The 24,717-nt window shown below is 46.6% G+C and overlaps 1 protein-coding gene across 1 annotated transcript in view; it reads right to left on the minus strand.

Annotated features, from left to right (window-relative positions):
• The window catches only part of LOC311237142 (transmembrane protein 132C-like), a gene marked incomplete at its 5' end in the record, with an annotated part of 190,347 nt that overhangs the window by 101,939 nt on the left and 63,691 nt on the right, over nt 1-24,717 (minus strand). The window contains one exon of the mRNA XM_084324948.1: nt 1,951-2,097. Coding sequence (XP_084181074.1) covers nt 1,951-2,097 — 147 coding nt within the window. The remainder of the gene's footprint in view (nt 1-1,950; nt 2,098-24,717) is intronic.

Consider the following 24,717-nt stretch of genomic DNA (forward strand, 5'->3'; position numbering starts at 1 on the left):
AACTAGCCCTGGTAGTGTTTAGTGATTAGCATCACCACTTCATAACTAGCCCTGGTAGTGTTTAGAGATTAGCATCACCACTTCATAACTAGCCCTGGTAGTGTTTAGTGATTAGCATCACCACTTCATAACTAGCCCTGGTAGTGTTTAATGATTAGCATCACCACTTCACACCTAGCCCTGGTACTGTTTAGTGATTAGCATCACCACTTCACACCTAGCCCTGGTATTGTTTAGAGATTAGCATCACCAATTCATAACTAGCCCTGGTAGTGTTTAGACTTTAGAGATTACAGTAGCATCATCACTTCATAACTAGCCCCGGTAGTGTTTAGTGATCACCACTTCATAACTAGCCCTGGTAGTGTTTAGAGATTAGCATCACCACTTCATAACTAGCATTTGCTTAATTGTTTACCATCTGTTCATGAAACGTTAGTTGTTCCACCTGCATAGTTCCTACTTGGTGCATTTGATTCTCACAATAGTGCTGTCACCGTAAGGTATGGGCAACATATAGTACATTTTGAGAGACAAGCCATGGGCTTTTTAAAATCGGTCCGTGGGCCATGACTTTGGACATGCCATAATGGCTTCTCATGGCTCAAACACTAGTATATCATATTATATAATATGTTACAGTTTATTATATTATACTCTATTTAGAGCTTTTAAGTGAGAATTGTAACCATAATGCCTTTCAAAGATTTTAAATCTAAGTACAGCACCACATTTCTCTCACTCATCACTTATTTCTATTGCTACGCCACATGACATGGGTGTAGGTATTCTGCCTAATGGAAGAAAAACAGCACCATAAGGCCTGTAAATGGACATGATCTGAGTGTGATATGAAGATTGAGGATTAAAAACAGGGCAGATCCATGTTTTAAACTGTTTATGTGTCGTTGTGGGTTTGATCCCCTCTCTCCCAGAGCCTCGGAATGCTCTTGTTGCTGTCGCTGTTCATAATCTACTTCCTAGAGTGTCTGCCCACCCACTGGGAGCAGGGATTACATGGAGTGTCTCTAGGGACAGGAGTCCTGACTCAGTCAGTCTGTCAGTGAGTCAGTGAGTCAGTCTGTCAGTCGGTCAGTCCATCAGTCAGTCTGTCAGCCGGTCAGTCCATCAGTCAGTCTGTCAGTCGGTCAGTCCCTCCGTGGGGCGGCTTTGGCTCAGGGGTAGAGCGGGTCGTGATCGAAGGGTTGGTGGTTCGAATCCCGCTCAAGCCCATGTCCATCCCATCGCTGTTGTGTCCTTGGGCAAGACACTTAACCTACTTGCCTCGTATGAATGTGTATGCATGTGAATGAATGTTGGTGGTGGTCGGAGGGGCCGTAGGCGATGATTATTTGCCACGCTTCCGTGAGTCTGCCTCAGGGCAGCTCTGGCTGCAATTGTAGCTTACCACCACCGGTATGACTGTGTATGAACGAATAATGGACTCTGTGAAGCGCTCTGGGTGTCATGAAGAGCGCTATATAAATCCAAGCCATTATTATTATTATTATTATTATTATTATTATTATTATTATTATTATTATTATTATTATTATTATTATTATTATTATTATTATTATTATTATTATTATTATTATTATTATTATTATTATTATTATTATTATTATTATTATTATTATTATTATTATTATTATTATTATTATTATTATTATTATTATTATTATTATTATTATTATTATTATTATTATTATTATTATTATTATTATTATTATTATTATTATTATTATTATTATTATTATTATTATTATCAGTCAGCCAGTCAGTCAGTCTGTCAGTCGGTCAGTCCATCAGTCAGTTTGTCAGCCGGACAGTCCATCAATCAGTCGGTCAGTCGGTCAGTAAAATAAATATTAATTAATTAATATGTTTGGTCCCCACAAGTGTAGTAAAGCCACAACACACACACACACACACACACAGTGGGCTGACCTCTTTCCGGTGACGACCACTTTCCTCTGGCAGACTATGGAGAGGGTGTTGGCAGCAGCTCCTCTACCAGGCTCCACCACAATGTCCCACAAGGCTGAGTCACTGGGCCGTGCCGTGCTGAACGACAAACCTTTCTTCACTGCGGCCCTGCAACACACACACACACACACACACACACACACACACACACACACACACACACACACACACACACACACACACACACACACACACACACACACACACACACACACACACACACACACACACACACACACACACACACACACACACACACACACACACACACACACACACACACACACACACACACACACACACACAAGGGTCGATTAACATACAATATGCATTGTGATACAGAAGAGTAGTGCATCAGCATAATCTGTAGGAAATGCATCATTATGTATGTATTCAACCCAGCAGGCTGTATTCAACCCAGCAGGCTGCTGGGTTGAAGCAGGATAATAAATACTAAGCCTATGGAATACTTGTTTTTTTTGTATCTACTTTTTCTCCCCCTTTTTCTGTATTTTTCTCCCATCCCAATTTAGTCGTTATGCCAATCCCGCCTATCAAACAAGACGGAAGTCTTTCTCTGGTCTGCATCCCCTTAACAATTGTGTGTATTGAGCTGTACTGTATTGTACCCATTCTGCAATCTGTTAATACAATTTTAAATCAATCAATCAATAAATCGTTCATGAGCCAAACTTATTCATATTTCCACTAGTTATATTAACATAACAATTCTTATACTGACATCTTGGCCATAAGACCGTAGGTGGAAACACAGACGACTAGGCAGGCCTAGTTAAGCAACAATGAGGAGCCAGTCAGCCAGTCAGTACAGTTCACTAATGTAAATTGGCCCTCCAGGCCCGGCAGAAATGCTGGACCTGGTCTCTTAGGTTAGAATATGAGGCTAAGGTGATGCAGTGCTGCTGTTACACACTTTAACAAGTATTCCATAGGGTGCGGCTGGGTAGCGCCCTCCCTAGACCGGCAAGTGGGGGGCAAATGTGCGCAATGACCAGGAAGGGGGGGGGGGGGGGGGGGTTTGAACATTTACAGGGGCCAGTTTCGAATTGGAGTCTCCCGTAGGTGCTCTTTTAGAGTGGTTTTGAAGGTGGGTAGTGATTCACATTCCGATTTACCACAACCACTGCTGTGATTGTAACAAGGGAATTGCATGGTATTCTTGAGAAGATTTCACATGTGTCTGTTTAAGCACAAGGGCTTATATTTTGGTCCAGGGTTTGGAGATGGCCTTAAAGTAGTGAGAATAAGGCCAGGCTTATGTTGCCCAGGGGGAGTAGGGTCTAAGAGACGTATGAACTTGGACACCATGTGAAATAATCCATCTGGCAATCCACAACAGTTTACTTCAAAAGTATTCTCTGGTATTGTTAACCTGTCCTCTCTTAGTCAATTAGTTGAGTAGTTGATCGGTTTGGTCTTACCCGTAAGTGACTTTGTTAGTCGATTAGTCGTTTTATATGCTTTTTCCACGCAGAAAGACTTATTTCCTCATATAAAAGCACTAGATGGGCTTACAAGTGCATAATAGTGCAATAATAGTCTAACCAGGTGTAGCCACCTGAATATGTCTGGCTATTATTCAGGGTGTCTAACGCTAATCTTTTGCATTCCCTGTGTTCACGAGGACGTTGTAACCGGTTGACCGCTCTTGATCATCCCTACCCGGACATGGACACTTAACGTGCGGTTCTCTTTGATCATCCCTATTTGACTATTAACTTGCTGCTCTCTGATTCTCCCTATCTTAAACATTGACGCTTCTTAGTGAGACAGGATACAGGTGTCGGCAGGGGCGCTGGTGGCCACGCTGGACAGGGAGGACATCAGGTGAAGAAGAATGGGCTGGAGGCGGGGCTCGGACAGCGAAGAGACCTCTTCGTCGTTTTCCACAGAGGGAGGAAGATGTGCTGGATTGGAGCTCCGGTGATACAGCACCAGAGAGAGAAACTCAGTTACAAAACGGGTTATCCAAGAAGTATATGCGGTAGCTTACTGTAGCATTTGATTAATGCGCTAGATAAACTCAGTTACACAACGGGTTATCCTAGAAGTATCTGCGGTAGCTTAGCGTTTGGTTAATGTACCGGAGACACTGTGAATGAACCAACGGGCGAGCATCGCCGAAGACCAGGTGGTAGATATTGTCCACCTTGCGTTAGCTGTGTATAGGCGTCATAGCAGGAGGGTTCAACACGACCCACAGCTTAGCTTTGTTTAGGCGAGCACCACAGTTTAGCTCGCGTGTCGGCCCACCTCTTCAGCCCAGCAGAGGACGCCACTACACTGCACGCTTCTCCAGCCCCTCCAAGCCGTTGCCCCAGCAGCTCACCTGCCCCAGCGTCTACCCCGCCCCGCTGGCTGTTATCGCGGGATCTCCCAACGGCCATCTTAACACCTGGACTAGTGGTGCTGAGAGTAGGCCCGCCATCTTGGATAAGTAGATCGGCGCTCTGAGTGCTGAAACGTTATCGGTAGACAATTCACTGTGTGGCGCAGGCTCTGTAAGGGTGAAGATAAACGGTGCTTTGAACGAACGCTGGAGAACAGTGTATAGGGGCGCCCCAACCATTTCAAGCCGGCTTTAGCTAGGACTTTTATTTGCTCATGTGGGCCCACTGTTAATTTCTTTTGAGTGTAATAATAATGTGTGGTTCTTTATAAAATTCCCATTGAGCTCCTTTACTCCTTACCTGGTTCTCCCCTACCGCGAAGCGGAGCAGTAGATAACCCTTAAAGGGAAGAGGTTCTTACTGTGTCTGTAATATAGAGTGAGAGCACTAGGTGCCCAGTGTGGGAATAACTTTCATCCATGTGGGAATAACTTTCATCCATGTGGGAATAACTTTCATCCATGTGTATTGTAGAGCGAGAGCACTAGGTGCCCAGTGTGAGAATAGCTTTTCTAATTGAGTAACACACTTGTAACTTGAACCAGGTTATATAAAAGGAGACGTAAATGGGATCACTGTGTGCGTGTCTTTAATGTGCATTTCGTCTAACCCTTTTCTCTCCGGGTAATGCTCATTATTGTTTAACCCTTTCCCCACCCCCTGCCTATAGTCTATGGTGAAAGGTCTCCACTCATCGTTAAGGAAGAGTACTGCTTTGGGGAGCGCATATAGCATTCATCTTACTGCCATCAGGTGTGGGAGGGCTCAGGAAGTATTGGGGGAAGTTGGGTGTGTGGGGAGCTACTGCTGAGGGCAAGAAGGACCAGAGTACCATCCCTAGGTCAGTGAATCCTAGGCCCCATCCACTCCTGCTGCTCGACCTCCACTTCAACATTCCTGGCCTACAGTCGGGGATCAAGCTGACTCAGCTCTGCTGCGTTCCCGCTACCAGGTGGCCGTGCACAACCACTCCCATAAAGCAGGGATAATCCACCCTGCTACACAGGTATGTATACAGCAGGGCATTACATGCCAAGGATCCTGACCCAGCTCCAAGGCTCACTGTTGCAGAATCACATGCCTAATCTCACACTTTGTCAGGGAAATGTATTTAAAAACATCCTTCTGGGCAGTGGGATCTAGGATAGAATCTATATATTATACCAGGGATAGGGGGCTGTACATACTCGCATTATTATCAATATAGTAGATATGTCTCACCTGACCAGACCCTCATTTTTATTTGTATTTCATATTTGATCTTGTTCTTTATTATCTAAAAATTTATTTTTAATTTCTATGACCCTGTCAGTACCTCCCCTCCCCCTTCCCTGTGCTGCTACGAGGGGATTACTAAAGCACATCTTATCTTATCTTAATTACATCACTGCTAAAACATACTGGAGCATCTGAAAGTATATGCCTAAATGTCAGCAGTCCGCTCAGATTTGATTTGATACCAAAGGGCACTGTGTCTTTTTTCCAATCACCTGTAATGTTATAAGCATTCCACTATAGAACCAAGCACGCTCTTTCTCTGTGATGATGATTTGTGTGCTCTTAATATTTATGTCCATGATGATCTCAGAGAAGTTTTTATTTTAGAGGTAGGCTGCATCATAACCAAGAGGAAGTCTGTTCAAGAGAGCTGCTGGGATATCATCAACAGCTGGACTACAACTATACACTCCGGGTTGTATTGATTGGCATGGGATGATACAGTATGTACATAGCCTAGTTGTGAGCCTTTCAGACGACTGCTTTCATTATGAGAAGGGCCAGGCGGTTAGCAGTATCTGTGTGGAGGAGACGTGCTGTAGGTTATATAGAGCTGTCTGCTCTATTATGTTGTATGATTCAACCTGGTTCTTGAGCACACGTATATGTAGGGTGATCACACGTCCCGATATTTAGCCATCTGTCCCGCATGCCGCAACAGAAGAAAAATGTCCTGCCTTTCAATAAGTGTCCCGCATTTCAATAAACAATTATTATTATTAATAATAATAATTATTATTATTATTAAATATATTAATCATTATTGTTTTTGTCCTCTCATTAATCCCCAAATATGCTCTAATGCACACAGCGCAAGTACTACATACGTTACATAGCTTATAGTCTAACCAGCAGGACCCTTTGGAAACCGTTCACTGCAGTGAAACGTTCACCAAACCATCCTGCCCCCGGCGCCGACACACAACATGGTTGTGTAACAAAACAAACAAGCATTACTAACACTAATACCCATGCCTGAAGACACAGGGCCTACCTGGGTGCAAGCTGGCCCGACAGCCAACCTTGCACAGCTGATCCTTGGCCTGCTGCCATCAGACGAGGAAACATCAACATAGGCCCGTCGTGTCGCTGAAAACATGCTTTGAAGATGCCAGGGGCCAGCAACCTCCGGTAAGCTTTCAACATTACACAATTCCTCCAATCTTTTTCCTACTGCTAGTTACATACGGTGCACGCAGCCGATATGGTGGAACGAAAATAGAGGAAGGGTGTTTGGTGACCATGACCATGGTCTTATAGGCTACGCCTCCATAGGGGCGGGGCCCGGTCAGGTATGGGTGCATAAAGTTGTTCGTGGTGGTGTACAGTAGGTACTAGGAGATAAGGGGTATCTCATTAGGCTAGAGCGGGACGTGATAGCCATACGATATATAACGATAATTATCGCAATATATTTTAATAATCGATAATAAAAATATATCAATATTTTCTTTTGTTTTTTTTGTTTTTTGTGACTTGCAACAGGGCAGTTTTGAAACCAGAGACAGTGGACAGACTTGTCTTTCTTGCCTGCAACTTAAAGTAATGGCTTTGCTTGTCCAAATGACAATACTGACCAAATTGAGATTTATTTTTCTCTTGTCCATTTATTTTGTTTGCTTTCTAATTTAAAATACAGTTTGAAACCATCTGTACACAGTAGGCTATGTGCTAGCAGAGCTAGTCTCCAGTCATGAGTCACGGTGCACATGTGCAGTGGTTTGTCCACCAAAAAAGCGCCAAAAGATAGAAAAGAAACGAGCAGAGCCAGAACTATTCAACTCCCCTGGAGCCACAGCCAGCAGAGAAGCCTGTTTACTTTCGCTTTCAAACCAGCTGCAGCCTGAGAACTGGAGTGTGAGGGCCTGTAACACTAAAGATAGCGGGAACGACAAAGAATTGCTGCAAAATAAACATACATATGTTGTTTAAAAATATATATATAAAAAGAAATTAATTAAAAAGGGGGAACCAGGCACCCCTGAACGCACAGCACAAGCGGGACCACGTGTGACACAGCACCCAGCAGTCCACACCCACACACCCCTGCTAGCCCACCTGATGGCGGGATGCAGGAGAGGTCCCGGACCTCAGGACCGCCTGGGAGACAGAACCCCCAGTCATGTCCATGAGGTAAAACCTAACGAAAGGACTCGGGGAGGACCAGGAGGCCGCAGCACAAATGTCCTCCACCGAGGCCCCCCCTAACAGGGCAGCAGAGGCCGCCACACCACGAGTGGAGTGCGCCCTGACCTGAACCTGTCCTGCCGACGTGTAGCAAAGGTCAATGCCCTCGCACAACCAATGTGACAGGCGCTGCTTGGACAGCGCCTCACCTGCGCAAGGGCCACCGTAATAAACAAACAGTTGATCGGAAGCCCTGAGACCCTGCGTGCGACTAAGGTAAACCCCCAGCGCACGGACAGGACACGACAGGTGAAGGCTTGACTCCAACCCACTAGCGTGAGGAGGAGGATGAAACGCCTGAATCACAATATCCCTGGAGCGAAAAGAGCTCCGGATATTCTTTGGCACGAAGACCGGATTAGGCCTCAGAGTCGCCCCGCTATTGGCCCAAATAGAGAGAGCACAAAGCTCACCCACGCGTTTAGCGGAGGTGATGGCCAAAAGGAACGCGGTCTTAAATGACAGCCGATCCAACGGCGCCTGCTCTAGAGGCTCAAACGGGGCCTCCGACAACCGACCCAGGACCAGTTGGAGGTCCCAACTCAGAGACAGAGAACGATCCACAGGCTTGAGACGCCGAGCGCCAAGCAGAAAATGTTTCACTAGAGGGTGGCTGAACAGCGTACCGCCCTCAAGGCCCATGTGACAGGAGGATATAGCCACGGCGTATACCCTCACCGTCGAGGCCAACAGCCTATCCAGGATAGACTGGAGGAAGGAAAGAACCGAGTCCAGGGGGCAAGACACTGGGTCCAGGCCCCCAACCTCACACCACTCTTGAAAAATACGCCATTTCCCAGCGTAAACCGCGTAGTGGACGGAGCGTGCGCGTTCCCGATGGTGTAAACCACAGTAGGGTTCAGACACATCTCCTCCAGATTCACCCTTTCAGCAGCCAAACCATCAATGGCTGCCCCAGAACAGGACGCAGAAACAGCGTCCTTTGAGCTTGGGAGAGGGCCCGCGATGACTCCGGAACAGGCCATGCCGGGGCCACCAAGAGCTGAATCAGGGCCGGGAACCACACAGCCGTGGCTCGGTCCAGCGCGACCAGGATCAAAGTCCTGCACTCCCGACGTCCCGCTCCAACAGCTGAGCTATCAGGTGTATGGGGGGGAACGCGTACAGAATCCCGGGCGGCCACGGATACATCGAGAAGGCATCCACCCCCAGAGGGGGGTTGTCCTTCCAACTGACCGAGAATGACAAGGGGCACTGGTGGGACTGTCTGCTCGCAAACAGGTCCACCATGGCCTTCCCGAATTGGTCCCAGACCTGTCTGACTATGTCTGGACGTAGTCCCCATTCGTCGGGGTGAGGACCGCCCGCAACATCACATCTGCACCCACATTCTCCCTGCCGGGGATGTGGAGAGCCCTCAGGCTGCCCAGATTGAGAGACGCCCATAGCCAGAGCTCGACCGCCACCCGGTGCAGACAGGGGGAACGTACTCCCCCCTGTCTGTTGATATACGACGCTGCCATCGTGTTGTCCGTCCTGATCAAAACATGCTTGTCCACCATGGTGGCCGAGCCGCTTGAGGACCAGAAGGACTGCCTTCAATTCCAACACATTGATATGTAGAGCAGACCGGGCAGCATGGTACTGCCATCTGCCCCCTACTACGTGGGCCCGACACGTCCCCCCCATCCCGTGAGCGAGGCGTCGGTGAAGGCTGTGACGTGTGATAGCCTGCTGCCCATGGGGACCCCGCTGGTGAGGGCACCAGGCCTCCCCCAGTGGTCGAGATCCCCCAGTACTGACATGGGAACCTTCAGCCGCTTCCACTTGTCTCTCACCGGGTCTATTTTCATCCTGAAAAACCACCTCTGTATCCTCCTCATGAAGAGGAGGCCAAGAGGGACCACAGAGTGAGCAGATGCCATCATACCGAGCAGGCGCATCACGGACAGCGCCGTAACCGTCCTGCCAGGACGGAACCTCCTGAGCGTGCCGATAATATCCTCCCGCCGCTGCTCTGAGAGTGTTGCCCTCATGGGCCTTGAGCTTAGAACCAAGCCCAAGTACTCCACCTGTTGACTGGGAAGAGGAGTACTCTTCTCCCAGTTCACAGCAAAACCCAGACTGGCGAGGAATTCCACAACCAGCCTGGCATGAAACCTGGCGATCTCCTCTGACCGGCTGAGGACCAGAATGTCGTCGAGGTAGAATAAGATTTGTATCCCCTGACGACGCAGAGGGCCCAGCACGGTCTCCATGCACTTGGTGAATGTGCGAGGAGCCAGAGAGTAGTCGAACGGCAGCCTCTGGTACTCGTACGCTATGCCCTGAAACAGGAAGCGTAGGAATTTCCTGTGAGGAGGGAAGATTGGGATGTGAAAATATGCATCCTTCAGGTCTATCGAGGTGAACCAGTCTCCCACTCTGACAGCGCTTAACAGGTGTTTGGCGGTCAACATTCTGAACTTTCTCGCCACAATCAGTCGATTGAACGCGGACAGGTCCAGTATAGGTCTGACACCTCCCGATTTCTTGGGCACCAGAAAATACCTGGAGTAAACGCCACACATCGCGTCCTCCCTTGGGACCACGACGATGGCCTGCTTCGCCAACAGAGATTGGATCTCGTCGGCCAGAGCTGTCACTGCTGTGGACCCTGACAAAAGGGTCTGTACCAAACCCAAAAACGGAGGGTGGGGTTGTGCAAACTGTAACACAAGCCCCTCCCTCAGTATTCTCTCAATCCACCTCGACATATGGCACTCCTGTAACCATACGTGACGATAATCCCAAAGCGCACCCGCAGCCAACTGGCGCTGGTCCGCCAGGAACCGTAGATAGGAGGCCCGGCCCCTCCCGCTGTGTGTTGCCAACCCTGGACTTGCCAACCGCGCGAGCAGGGTGTCTCGCACACCCTGACTCTACCAACGAGGCAATCGCACCCAAGGGGGGACCCCGACAGAAAGGGCCGGCCTGATACAGGGAGAGCGGCCATCACCCCATGTGACATAGGCTCCCCCGCTGAGCATCTTCCCGGTATAGACTGCTGAGGATAGCCTGCTCTGCAGCTGGACATGCAAGGTGTGTGGTCCCCATGCTGCCCGATAGGGTGAGTCCCTACACACCATAGCCCTGTAGTGATATTACTACCACCCAAATCACGCATGCCTGACTGACCACTAACGTAATACCCGGCCTGGCGAGGGCGGGGATGGGGGAACCCACGCTCCGACCTCCTGGGCCTAGAGTTCCCCATCTGACAATTTTTTTTAGATACAGGGAACCCTGCTCCTTCGACAGACACAACACCAGGCTCACCAAACACAGACGCAGGACGTGTGGTGTGGGAGCCGCTTGACAGCACAGCATTCTCATAGACAGACCCAGGCCTAGCTAGCAACTGGGTGTCAGCCCCTGTCTCCATGGGAAGCGAAATGTGGGGTCGCTTGCGCTTCACTGGACGAACGCGGCCCGCAGCCAAAGGGGACAAATCAGAGCCCTGTGTCCCGTAGTGTAGGGGGGGGGAGTAACCGGAGAGCGTGCTAGACACAGCTAGATGGCGACGTTTTTTTAGGGCGTGCCCATCTAATGTAGCCGATCCCTTGTGATCACCTGTTTTCCTTGTGCCCAGGGTATCTCAGGCGGGGGAAACATGGCCGCTGGCCGGGGGCCTCGCCGCAGCCGCTGGCGAGGCCGTCCTCTCACCTCTGGCTGCGCGGTGTGGGGCGGTGTGGAGCCCAGGTCAAATACCGCCCGCGCCCCTGCGGACAGACCAAAAAGTCCATCTCCGGAGATGGGAGCCCTAAGGTGGGCAAGTCTCCTCTCCTCCTCAATGGGAGATTGCTCCAACCAAAGATGCCTGTGAACAAGCGTTGACAGCATCCTAGCCCTCCCTGCGGTTATAGCCTGTTGTTTTTGACGTTGGCTGGCCCTAAGGCCCCACTACCCGACACCATTTTGGACAGAAAAGCAGCCAATTGAACAATGTTATTGGTTGCTGCTAAATTCCGTCCCGCAGCTGTATACGCTTTAGGCGTCGGCTTCCGGGTGGGATACCGTTCAACCATGCCAGGGCAAAGGACTGATGCTACCTGCTCCTCTAAGCACGGCACACCTGTCCTGAGCCCTGTCGTCAGCCCATCCACTTGTGTAAAGGGAAAAAAAGCCTCAGCAAAACCCTCAACATTAGACACCGATTGACCTTCAGCAATGAAACGGTTAAGAGGAGGGAAGAGTGGTGACAACCCCGGGGGGGCACATGGGAACGGTGCCCCCAAACATCTTAGCATTAGCAGTAGCTGCGCACCCTAGGATACTTGGAAAAACATCCAAAAGAGAGTCATGACGACCACGTTTATCCAAGTATCCCGCCCCCTGCGCCAATACATCACTCGGTCGTCTCACGAGACAACGAGCAGTATTACACATGCCAGTACCAATGCCTGCTAGCGCAGGCCCTACCTGGGCGAGATACTTGGATAAACTACCTGCCAACCGTCGCGCGAAGTCCCTCGGTCCGCTGTCATGCGGCGAGGAAAACAGGACAGGACCACCGCGCTGTTAGGACGTGCCGAGAAGGTTCCGGGGGCTGGCGAACTACTTAATGGGTTATCTCAGAAGGCAGAACGAGACGCGAGGCCAGTTGATATATAACTGGTCTTACACAAAGTGGCATGCCTGTGAACCACCACTAGGGGCAGAGTGGCTAAGTGTGAGTGAATGAGCGAGTGAGTTAGTGACACATTACCGGTCATGGAGGTGTTTTGCATCGAACGATATTGTCTGTGAGGTACTGTATGTTATAAGATATAAGAGAATATATAGCCTAATACTTTATTCACTGGTTTTATAGACAATAGCTAACGTTTTGCTGGTTCAAACGTATCCTAGTTGTAACTCTTTGCACCACAAAGGATAAGTTACAAGGTAACTCTAATTAACATCTATTATAGTTACATATGCCTAATAGGAGAGTGAGAGATTTGATTTGATTTTATTAGGGATCCCCATTAGCTGGTGCGATAGCAACCAGCTAGTCTTCCTGGGGTCCACACACAAAAAAACATACAAAAACAATCACTATTGCTAAAACAAAATTATTAAAAGTCAGTACACACAATGCATAATGAACCTACTATAACAATTAAGATAGCTAAAATTACATTAGTGTAAAACAAAAACAAAAAATTACTTTACAGTGTTAAAAACAATTTAAAAACAATTTAAGATTATTTTAAAAGGTGAATCTACTGTAAATGCAGCAGAGGTTCCGAGGCAGGCCATTCCAAAGAGTTAATGCTCTAAAAATAAAATATCTCCCCAAAGCGCTGGTTCTAGGACCTGGCAATTCAAGCTGCCCACTACTGGAACCTCTAGTGTAATGCTCGTGCACAGTATTACTAAAAACAATCTGATTATGTTTAAAAACAGGAGTTTTACTGCTCATGACCTGAAGGCTGAGCCCTTTCTCTCTCTCTCCTCTAGTCTAAATCACCAAATAGCCAATAGCGAAACACGGCTCAGAATGTCAGTAACTTAAATACTAAGCTAACATAGCTACAGGATAAACATGTCATCGACCCTGGTTTTGTACAAATGGAAATACATGTGACTCTATAAACATGGCCCAGAATGTCAATCAAATGTAATGGTGTTCAACCTACAGTAATGTAATGTTTTCCTACCAGCAGCTTTCATACCGTTGTCTTGAGATGGCTATACTGTAGCTCTGGGGAGTGGGGACCCTGTGTCGATGTTGTGAGGGAGTGTAATTGGCGTTGGTGTCAACCTGATGCTTGTGGGACGCCACCAGGGGGAAGAGCGGCTAAGTGTGAGTGATTCAGGCAGAAATAATAATGAATAATAATAATAATAATAATAATAATAATAATAATAATAATAATAATAATAATAATAATAATAATAATAATAATAATAATAATAATAATAATAATAATAATAATAATAATAATAATAATAATAATAATAATAATAATAATAACAATAATAATAATAATAATAATAATAATAATAATAATAATAATAATAATAATAATAATAATAATAATAATAATAATAATAATAATAATAATAATAATAATAATAATAATAATAATAATAATAATAATAATAATAATGCATTTTATTTATAAGGAGCCTTTCAAGACACTCAAGGTCGCCGTACAACAATTTAAAAAACAGTTCATTAACAATCACAAAAATACATTTACATTTACATTTACATTTAGTCATTTAGCTGACGCTTTTATCCAAAGCGACTTACAAGTTCTGTACGACAAGCCATCAGGAAGGGCACAACTCTATCAGCTGAGCAACAATGTTCATCAAAGTGTTGAGTGCTACAGTGTAGGTTAGTTTATTAGGACAAGTGCATGACAGTACGGTTAGTTAGGGTTAGATTTTTTTTTTTTTTTTTTTTTTTTTTTTTTTTTAATTCAGATAATGGTTGAAGAAGTGCGTCTTTAGTCGACGGCGAAAGATTGGACGTGATTCGGCTGTCCTAACTGGGGTGGGTAGTTCATTCCACCATTGTGGGGCAAGGACTGAGAATAGGCGACTTCTCTTTGATGACCCTCCCGGAGCTTGGATAGGAGTAGGTCTGAGGCGGCCAGAAGATGCAGAGCGTAGGGGTCTTGAGGGTGTGTAGTTAGAGACCATTGACCGGAGGTAGGCGGGAGCGGTTCCCTTTGCCGCACGGTATGCTAGGTCGAGGGCCTTGAAGCGGATTCGTGCAGCAATGGGGAGCCAGTGCAGGTCCCTAAGAAGTGGGGTGACATGGGCCGACTTCGGTAGGTTTGAGATCAGGCGGGCCGCTGCGTTCTGAATGAGTTGAAGAGGCTTAGTGGCAGTGGCCGGGAGGCCAGCGAGCAGTGCATTGCAGTAGTCGAGGCGGGAGATGACTGTTGATTGGACGAGGAGTTGGGTGGCTTCTTTTGTCAGGAAGGGGCGTATCCTTCTGACGTTGCTCAGGAGGAATCGGCAGGTTCTGGTCGTCGCTGCGATGTGAGCAGAGAAGTTCAACTGGTCGTCGAGGACAACACCAAGGTTCTTGGCGGTCGGGGACGCAGTCACAGCTGCATTCTCGACTGTGATTGAAAGGTCGGTTAGGGGGGAGGATTTGGCCGGCAGGTGGAGCAATTCTGTTTTGCTTAGGTTCAGTTTGAGGTGGTTGGACGTCATCCAGGCTGAGATGTCGGACAGACAGGCCGAGATCCGCACAGAGACGTGGATATCTGAGGGAGGGAAGGAGAGGAAGAGTTGAGTATCGTCGGCATAACAATGGTAGGAGAAGCCATGAGACGTGATAATGTTACCCAGTGATTTAGTGTAGAGGGAGAAGAGAAGGGGTCCTAAAACCGAGCCCTGGGGGACACCCGTCCGCAGGGGGCGGGTGGCCGACAGGGTCCCTCTCCATGACACTTGGTAGGAGCGGTCATTGAGGTATGATGACAGCCATGTCAGCGCAGAGCCAGCCACTCCCATTCCTGCGAGGGCCGCAAGGAGGATCTGGTGGTTGACTGTGTCGAAGGCTGCAGATAGATCTAGGAGAATCAGGACAGAGGAGAGGCCTTTCGCTTTTGCTAAGTGAAGTGCCTCTGTGACTGCAATGAGGGCTGTCTCTGTGGAGTGACCAGTCCTGAAGCCTGACTGATTAGGGTCTAGGAGGTCATTCTGTAAGAGATAAGTAGTAAGTTGGTTGGATACAGCACGTTCAAGTGTTTTAGAAAGGAAGGAGAGAAGAGAGACAGGACGGTAGTTGCCTATGACAGTAGGGTTCAGGGTTGGTTTTTTTATGAGCGGCGTGACTCTGGCTTGTTTTAGGGAGGTGGGGACCACCCCCGAGTTGAGTGAGGAGTTGATGGTTGCAGTTAGGAATGGGAGGATGTCTGGTGCTATGGTCTGGAGGAGTGGGGAGGGTAGCTGGTCCAGCTGGCAAGTAGTCGGACGGTTTGACGTTACCAGTGTCAGGGTCTCTGCTTCTGTAATGGGAGAGAAAGATGACAGAGTGAAGGATGAGGTTCTCGATTCAGCATTTGGAATGGGTGGGGGTTGGGAGAAGGAGCTGCGGATGTTCTCCACTTTTTCCTCAAAGAAGATCGCAAAGTCTTCGGCAGAGAAAGATGAGGGAGGGGGGGGTGGGGGGGGAGTGAGGAGGGAGGACATGGTAGCATGGAGTTTGCGAAGATTCTTGGCAGAGGCCTCGATCCTATGGTGGAAGAAAGAAGCTTTGGCATTAGTGATGGTTTTGGAGAATGTTAACAAGAGGTTGTGATATGTGTCGATGTCAGCAGTGAGGCGTGACTTTCTATACTTCCTTTCAGCTGCTCTCAGGACCTGTCTTTGTTCTCTCACTGGATCTGTCAGCCATGGACTGGGTGGGGAACGGCGGGCAGGTTTCTCAACGAGGGGACAGAGCTTGTCGAAGGAGGTTGCAAGGGCTGAAAGGAGGGTGGAGGTTGCCATCTCTGTGGAGAGAGCAGAGAAGGTGTCACTCAAAGGTAGAGCGGATAGTATGTCAGAGGAGAGGGTGGAGGGGGATAGGGAGGGCAGGTTGCGTCTGAGTGAGACTGTTTGAGTTGGGGTGAAGACCTTTCGGTTAAGCATGAGAGTTAGTGAGAAGGATATGAAGGAATGGTCAGATACATGTAGGGGAGTTACCGTGGTGTTAATGATGCTGGAGTTACGGGAAAATATGAGATCCAAGGAGTTGCCTGCTTTGTGGGTGGGAGGCATGGGAGTGGGAGTCAGGTCAAACGATTGTAGGAGGGAGACTACTATGACTGACTGAGATGAGTCAGGCAGGTTGAAGTCGCCCAGTAGAAGGAGAGGGGTACCATCTTCCGGTAAGGAGCTAAGAAGCATGTCCAGCTCATCTGTGAAGTGATCGAGCGGACCTGGAGGGCGGTAGAGTGTAACAATGGTGAGATTGAAGGGATTAGAGACAGATACTGCATGATATTCGAGAGAGGAGAGTGACAGTTCTGGGAGTGGTGTTACGTTTGTAGCCCATGAAGGAGATGTCATGAGGGCAGTGCCTCCACCCCGTCTGGAAGGTCGAGGTGTGTGAGTGAAGTTATAGTTTGTAGATAATGCTGCAGGTGTTGATGAGTTATTGGGGGTTATCCAGGTCTCAGTTAGAGCCAGGAGCTGCAGATTTAGACTATGGGCGTAGGCAGTAATGAAGTCAGCTTTCTTGACTGCTGATTGACAATTCCATAAGCCTCCCCGTACTGTGACAGGTGTATTAGTGGCTGTAGGAGGGTAGGAGAGATTAGCCGGGTTACTAGCAAACTGGCGTGGATGGGTAGAGTCAGTTCTGGAGGAGCAGATTGTGGATATAGGTATGAGACACATTGTATTGTCGAGAGTGGCAGGGAGGAAGTAGAGAAATAGCAGTGTGGGGGGGAAATATAGGATTATGGTGTACTTAGCACTGGGTGGATCGGTGGATCACTCGGCGGTGAACTCCAGGATAACTCCTCCTCTTTGTCCCTCTTCGTTTCTCGACGCTTCGCTGACGCTACACCAGCAAGCCTTTAAATCACTATCACTAATTAGTGCTGTCTTAACACCTGGCCCTTAATGGGGGCACTTAACAAAACAAAATGGCCGTTTTAAACACGCCCCTTTAATCAAGTCAGCTGGTTCCTCACTTTTAAGATTCACTAATAGACTTAAAATGGCTTACCCTAGTTTTCAGTATAAAGCAATGTTTCTCAGTGAGAGTGTCCTGTCCTTCCTTAACAGAGCCCAGTACAGAGTGACTTCAACACAGTGTGGACCTCTGCTTTTAAACAGGGCAGGCTCTTAATGGCTCACTCAGCAAATCAGATGCTACTAGTAAACAGGAAACAGTCCCTTAATGGGGGCACTTAACTAAACAAAATGGCCGTTTTAAACACGCCCCTTTAATCAAGTCAGCTGGTTCCTCACTTTTAAGATTCACTAATAGACTTAAAATGGCTTACCCTAGTTTTCAGTATAAAGCAATGTTTCTCAGTGAGAGTGTCCTGTCCTTCCTTAACAGAGCCCAGTACAGAGTGACTTCAACACAGTGTGGACCTCTGCTTTTAAACAGGGCAGGCTCTTAATGGCTCACTCAGCAAATCAGATGCTACTAGTAAACAGGAAACAGTCCCTTAATGGGGGCACTTAACTAAACAAAATGGCCGTTTTAAACACGCCCCTTTAATCAAGTCAGCTGGTTCCTCACTTTTAAGATTCACTAATAGACTTAAAATGGCTTACCCTAGTTTTCAGTATAAAGCAATGTTTCTCAGTGAGAGTGTCCTGTCCTTCCTTAACAGAGCCCAGTACAGAGTGACTTCAACACAGTGTGGACCTCTGCTTTTAAACAGGGCAGGCTCTTAATGGCTCACTCAGCAAATCAGATGCTACTAGTAAACAGGAAACAGTCCCTTAATGGGGGCACTTAACTAAACAAAATGGCCGTTTTAAACACGCCCCTTTAATCAAGTCAGCTGGTTCCTCACTTTTAAGATTCACTAATAGACTTAAAATGGCTTACCCTAGTTTTCAGTATAAAGCAATGTTTCTCAGTGAGAGTGTCCTGTCCTTCCTTAACAGAGCCCAGTTTAATTAAAAAATTAAATAAAAAATCAGACATACGCCTGCCTAAACAGGTGGGTTTTGAGGTGGGTTTTGAATGGGATGATGGAGTCAATGTTCCTGATGTCGGGGGGGAAGGAGTTCCAAAGGCGGGGGGAAGAGCAGCCGAAGGCTCTTCACCCCATGGTGGACAGACAGGCTGGGGGGACGGTCAGGTTGATGGAGGAGGCAGACCTGAGGGACCGGGTGGGAATATTGATGTGGAGGAGGTCGGACAGGTATGGAGGGGCGAGGTTGTGGATGGCCTTGAATGTATGGAGGAGGATCTTGTAGTCTATGCGGTGTTTAATGGGAAGCCAGTGTAGTTGGCGTAGGAGGGGGGTGATGTGACTGATGACAGGGGTTCTGGTTATTATACGGGCAGCAGCGTTCTGGACCAGTTGGAGCTTATGGAGGAGTTTGTGGGGGAGACCAAAGAGAAGGGAGTTGCAATAATCCAAGCGGGAAGTGACGAGGGAGTGGACCAGGATTGCGGCGCTGTTGGGGGTGAGTGAAGGGCGGAGGCGGTTGATGTTGTGAAGGTGGAAGTAGGCGGACCGGATGGTGTTATTGATGTGGGAATGGAATGATAGGGTGCTGTCGAGGACGACACCCAGACTCTTGACCTGGGGGGAAGGGGAAACCAAGGAGTTGTCTATGGTGAGGGTGAAACTGGGGTGCTTGGTGAGTGTGGACTTGGAGCCAATGAGGACTACCTCTGTTTTATCACTGTTTAATTTGAGGAAATTTGAAGTGAACCAGGATTTGATTTCCTGTAAACAGGCACAGAGGGAAGAGGGAGGGAGGGAGGTTGGAAGTGGGTTTGGAGGAAACATAGAGCTGGGTGTCATCCACGTAACAGTGGAAATTGATGTTGTATTTACGGAGAATCAGACCAAGTGGGAGGAGGTAGATGATGAAGAGGATAGGGCCAAGGACAGAAGGGGGATGGATGGGATGTGAATGATTTTAACTGAAATACAATGATATTACCATCAGTATCATGGTTTAAATTAGATTAGAAGGACAGAATTTGTACCATGGTACCACTTTTACCATGGCAGTAATATGTACAATTATTTATACATAGTAACATAGTAAAACTGAATATCAAACATCAAACTACCATTATACTTTTTGTAAGGGTTATCCTTGGTCAACCCTCCACCTACCCTTGCCTTGTGCTTGTGGCTGCATGTTACAGGGTTCATATAATTATTTCCAATCAAATTCCATGACTTTTACATGACTAGGTTATTCCATGATATACGTATAGTGCAATTTCCATGATGACCGATTACGACGTGTCGGTTCAAATGTTCAAAACAGCATCTTTGAATGTCCCATGTCCTTATTTTGGCAAGCTATTACTGACCGTAGCTTATGTTATTGCTTATGTTAAAGCTGATTTTATAGTTACTGGCAAAAACTGGCAATACTTGCCCCGGCCTGGCAAACACCATTTTCAAATTCTGTTATCAATCTACTCTGCATGAGTCATGGCTTTGGTTCATAATCCTATCTGTAATCATATTTGTCTTCTTAGGGATATCTAAATCCTAATGATTCATCCAATGGGAGAAAGGCGTGTGTCCATCTGTCTGCTAACATACAATATGTTAGGGATGAGGTCGATTCACTTTTAATGTAATCAATTCAGGAGGTTAAAAACCTTTCTTGTATAATAAGGTTATTATATTCCATCTCATAAATAACTGAAAATGAATGCTCCATCATTGGTAAGTGTATGTTCTCTGTCGTAAATTATATTTTGAATAGATTGAATTAAAGGTTAATTGACTACAAACCCTGGCACAGTTCTCTGCATGACTGGGAGCCACATTTTATGAATAATAATGTCTCTACAGAGACTTTCTACTCTGTATTTCTGAACCAGGCCAGTCTGTCCTCAGGAGCAATTAATCTTCTCTGGGTGGGATCCACTGCTGTCCCTGTCGTCCACTGTCAACACCACCACTCCTCCCAGATGTCAGACTCCTCATTTACTGCCATTCATTTTGGGGACCAAGTCTAAATATCACACTTCTGAGGTATAAACAAACTGCTGTGGAGATTTCAATGAGACAGACAATTCTATGTCAAAGGTATATGTCTGTTTTAGCATTTGGTGTATCTTTATTACCTTTGAAAAGTAAAAGCATATTCGCTCAGTTTGTTTGGATTTGAGTGATCATTGCCTTGCATGGAACGTTGGGGCAGTGGTTACCCATGGTTAGTGCTGCCTTACATTCTATGAACAGTTTACTGTTGGTCAAACTGCACCTCAAGTGAGAAATAGTTCCATTAACCTTGAGATCACATGTACAAAAAAATCTAAGCAAATGAATAAAGGGAAGATGAGGTTTTGTAGATACAGTACTGAATTCTGCCATCCGGACACATGCAATTTGAAATATTATTATATAATATAGAATATCAGGCCTATAAATGACCTTATTATAGCCAAGTCGCACATGTATGGATCGTGCCAAATCTCCTCTTTCCAATGGCAGAGTTCAATCTGGATTTAGTATCACCAGGCGTGCAGCAAGAACCGTGAATGAAATCTACTGTAAGTACAGTTACTTTTTTATTATGTAGATTCCTCCGCCATTTTTCATCAGATTGCAATGTCGTTTTTTGCTAGACGTTCACAGAAAGGTAGAGAAACTAACTGTGTTCTAATTTATGTCAACAACGTTCAGTTTTGTGGTAGATAATCCAGAAAAATAAGATAAATAAAAAAATGTCATCCACAAGTAATTTGATTGACATGAGCTGGCTTGAACTATGTAGTGTCATTTTTCGAAATGTCAACGCTCATTGAAAGCCCTGTCTGTCCTTTATCAGAAGGACTACAAACAAAATGGCGGCTCACATTTATTTCCGTCGATATTCGCTCGTTTATGAATGCATTTCCTAAACTGATATTTCACTAATAACACTTTAACCTATTGGTAAACAAACGTATTGTTGAAAATATACACTATGACTGCTGTTTTAACAGGATTAGGGTGTTTATATAGGCTACTCTTGGCTACATACAAAAAACATTAATCCATACAGTCTGGAGAGATGGATTTATGGCTTGGGTACGGTACTGGACCCGTCAGGCTTAAGAGGTTAACTAAAAAACAAGTACCTTTGACATGGGAAAGATCTATTACACAGAATGGTGATGCAGTGGTTAACACTGTCGCCTCACAGCAAGAAGGTGCTGGGTTTGAATCTCGCTTGGGGACCATGTTGCCGGGTTGCCAGGTACCCAGGGGTGGGGTAACTCCCGGGCCTCTCTGTGTGGAGTTTGCATGTTCTCCCCGTGCTCGCAAGGGTTTTCCCTCCCGAAAAGGAGATAAACCCATTGGAAAAACATTCAGAACAGATCGCTAACACTGTCGTGTCCCTGATCAAGACGGACAGGAGCACTTGGATTGGTCCCCGGGCGCGGCCCACGCCACAGCTCATGTCTGCTCCCGGCTGCGCTTGGGGGGGAAGGACAGCGGGATGGCTCAAGTGCAGAGAGGATTATCATTGGCGACCCCCCCAAAAAATGGATGTGGGTGTGTGTGTTTCTATGTGTGTGTCGCCCAGCTCGCATGTGTGTGTTCGCTGCATGATAATGTAGCAATGTGTGCTACAAATAAAATACTTCTTCTAATATTGCTGTATACTTTGTGTATATTTAAAAAGTATGATATTTAGATATGGTCCTCAAATTGAATGGAAATGAATGAGACGCCTGACACCTGGGAGTAATGGTGTTAACAGGGGATGACAGGGACAGCAGTGTTCACTAGCTTACTTGTAGATTACTTTAGATAGAGGTAAGACTGCTGAAACCTGACAAGTTCTAGTAAAGTGAAATATCCGTTTAAGGCATTTTATTCTGATCCAGAGGTGTGTGGTTATAAAGGTTGTTTACGTTTTATTTTTTTTATAAATAGTGCACCCCATGAAAGAAACTAATCAAACGTCCCAAGGTGAAAAAGAAGACCTCCTTTTCGCAGAAAAATAACTCATCATTGAATCATTTCTCATAGGTCACGGCTCTATACTAGACCTTGCGGAGCATTGTGTGGAGGACATTGTTAGTGTTTACCATAGGGACACACACTGAAATATACCTTGACAGCTAGCCAACCCCTGCATACTGCACTCATAGTAAAGGGAGGCTTGGAGGCTACTGGAGGGACACGCCGCACCCCACCCCCCATCCCATCCCCGCCCCCCACACACGCACGCACGCACACACACACACACACACACACACACACACACACACACACACACACACACACACACACACACACACACACACACACACGCACGCACACACACACACACACAGGATACAATTTTATTTTATACCTGAAGTTGAACCTAAAATATGTTTTTTTTTGTCAAACTAAATGGATGGGTGCAAAACAGCTTAGCGCCTTAGGATATGAGATTAGGTGAAGGTGAAGTGCCCCTCTAAGGGCCTGTTTATGATCATATCAATGTGCCTCATTATTTCTATAAAACCTTTCAAATGCACCAGATGAATTTCATGGTTTCTAAATGAAAGTAGATGAGACAGCCAACCAGGGAAAGCCTATCAACTCAAACCACAGCACACAGCTTCAAATCCGTCAAAAATAAACGCAGCTAAGAGGCACTAATTACACGTGCTGTCGCAAACATCAACATCTTTAATCAATCCCTTTTCATTAATAACACATAGATTACTCGAGGCATGAAGGTGTTAACATGCTGACGCTGGAGTTCAGCGTGGTTTTCCACCGGTCTCATCTCTGTTGGAACGGACTGGTTATTATACTGTTTTTTTTCCAATTCAAATAATACAGCCTTTGCTATATGATTAAATCCTGATATGTGTCAGAGTCTTTGAGCGTTAAACACACACACACACACACACACACACACACACACACACACACACACACACACACACACACACACACACACACACACACACACACACACACACACACACACACACAGGGATAGGAATAGGAAATAAATTCAGACTGATGTGTGTACGAGTGTGTGTGTGTGTGTGTGTGTGTGTGTGTGTGTGTGTGTGTGTGTGTGTGTGTGTGTGTGTGTGTGTGTGTGTGTGTGTGTGTGTGTGTGTGTGTGTGTGTGTGTGTGTGTGTGTGTGTGTGTGTGTGTGTGTGTGTGTGTGTGCGTGCGTGCGTGTGTGTGTGTGTGCACATACCTATGAGCTCAAGCATGAATTCCTGCAATGCAGTCTTTGAACAATGATTTGCTCTCTATGATGTGCATGCATATGACACACGTGTGCATATACATAGGGGCACACACACATACACAATAATAATTGTAGGTGCTGGAATTTGTGTTTCTAGATCAGCATATTATGCAAGCACACACACACACTAGCCAAAAGTGAACATGTTATTTAACACAGCTATAGCCTGATCAATAACCACAGCTGTTTTGTATGTGCAACACATGCGTGCACACACATGCAATCAGACGCTGACACACATGCAATCAGACGCTGACACACACACACACACACACACACACACACACACACACACACACACACACACACACACACACACACACACACACACACACACACACACACACACCACACACACACACACACACACACACACACACACACACACACACACACACACACACACACACACACACACACACACACACACACACACACACACACACACACACACACACACACACACACACACACACACACACACACACACACACACACACACACACACACACACACACACACACACACACACACACACACACACACACACACACACACACACACACACACACACACACAAACACCAGAGGCAGAGGAAGAGGAAGAGGAAGAAGTCTAGCCGAACAATGATTGAGCCGACCCTGCTGAGCTCAATTAGAGACCTCTGGATCTCCATCTGACGCCCAGAGGCACACTGGCACAGAATCACCCCAACACTGTTCCACCATCAATTACCAAACGGAAATGAGGATGTCAATGAAATGAACCTGCGCTATAGACACTTGAACTGTTGTAAACAATGAGGATTTGATTGGGGGGGGGGGGGGGGGGGGGGGGTCTGTGACGGTGTCGATGAAACCATGCGGTATCTGATGACCTGTCCATGCAAACACATACATCCAGAATGAAACACCCAATATCTGATGACCTGATGATATATTTCCTAAACTGACACAATTATATATTATTAGTAACATTTCACAGATG

The sequence above is a fragment of the Notolepis coatsorum genome, assembly GCF_963971535.1.
Source record: "Notolepis coatsorum genome assembly, chromosome: 11".
NCBI classification, from domain to species: domain Eukaryota; kingdom Metazoa; phylum Chordata; class Actinopteri; order Aulopiformes; family Paralepididae; genus Notolepis; species Notolepis coatsorum.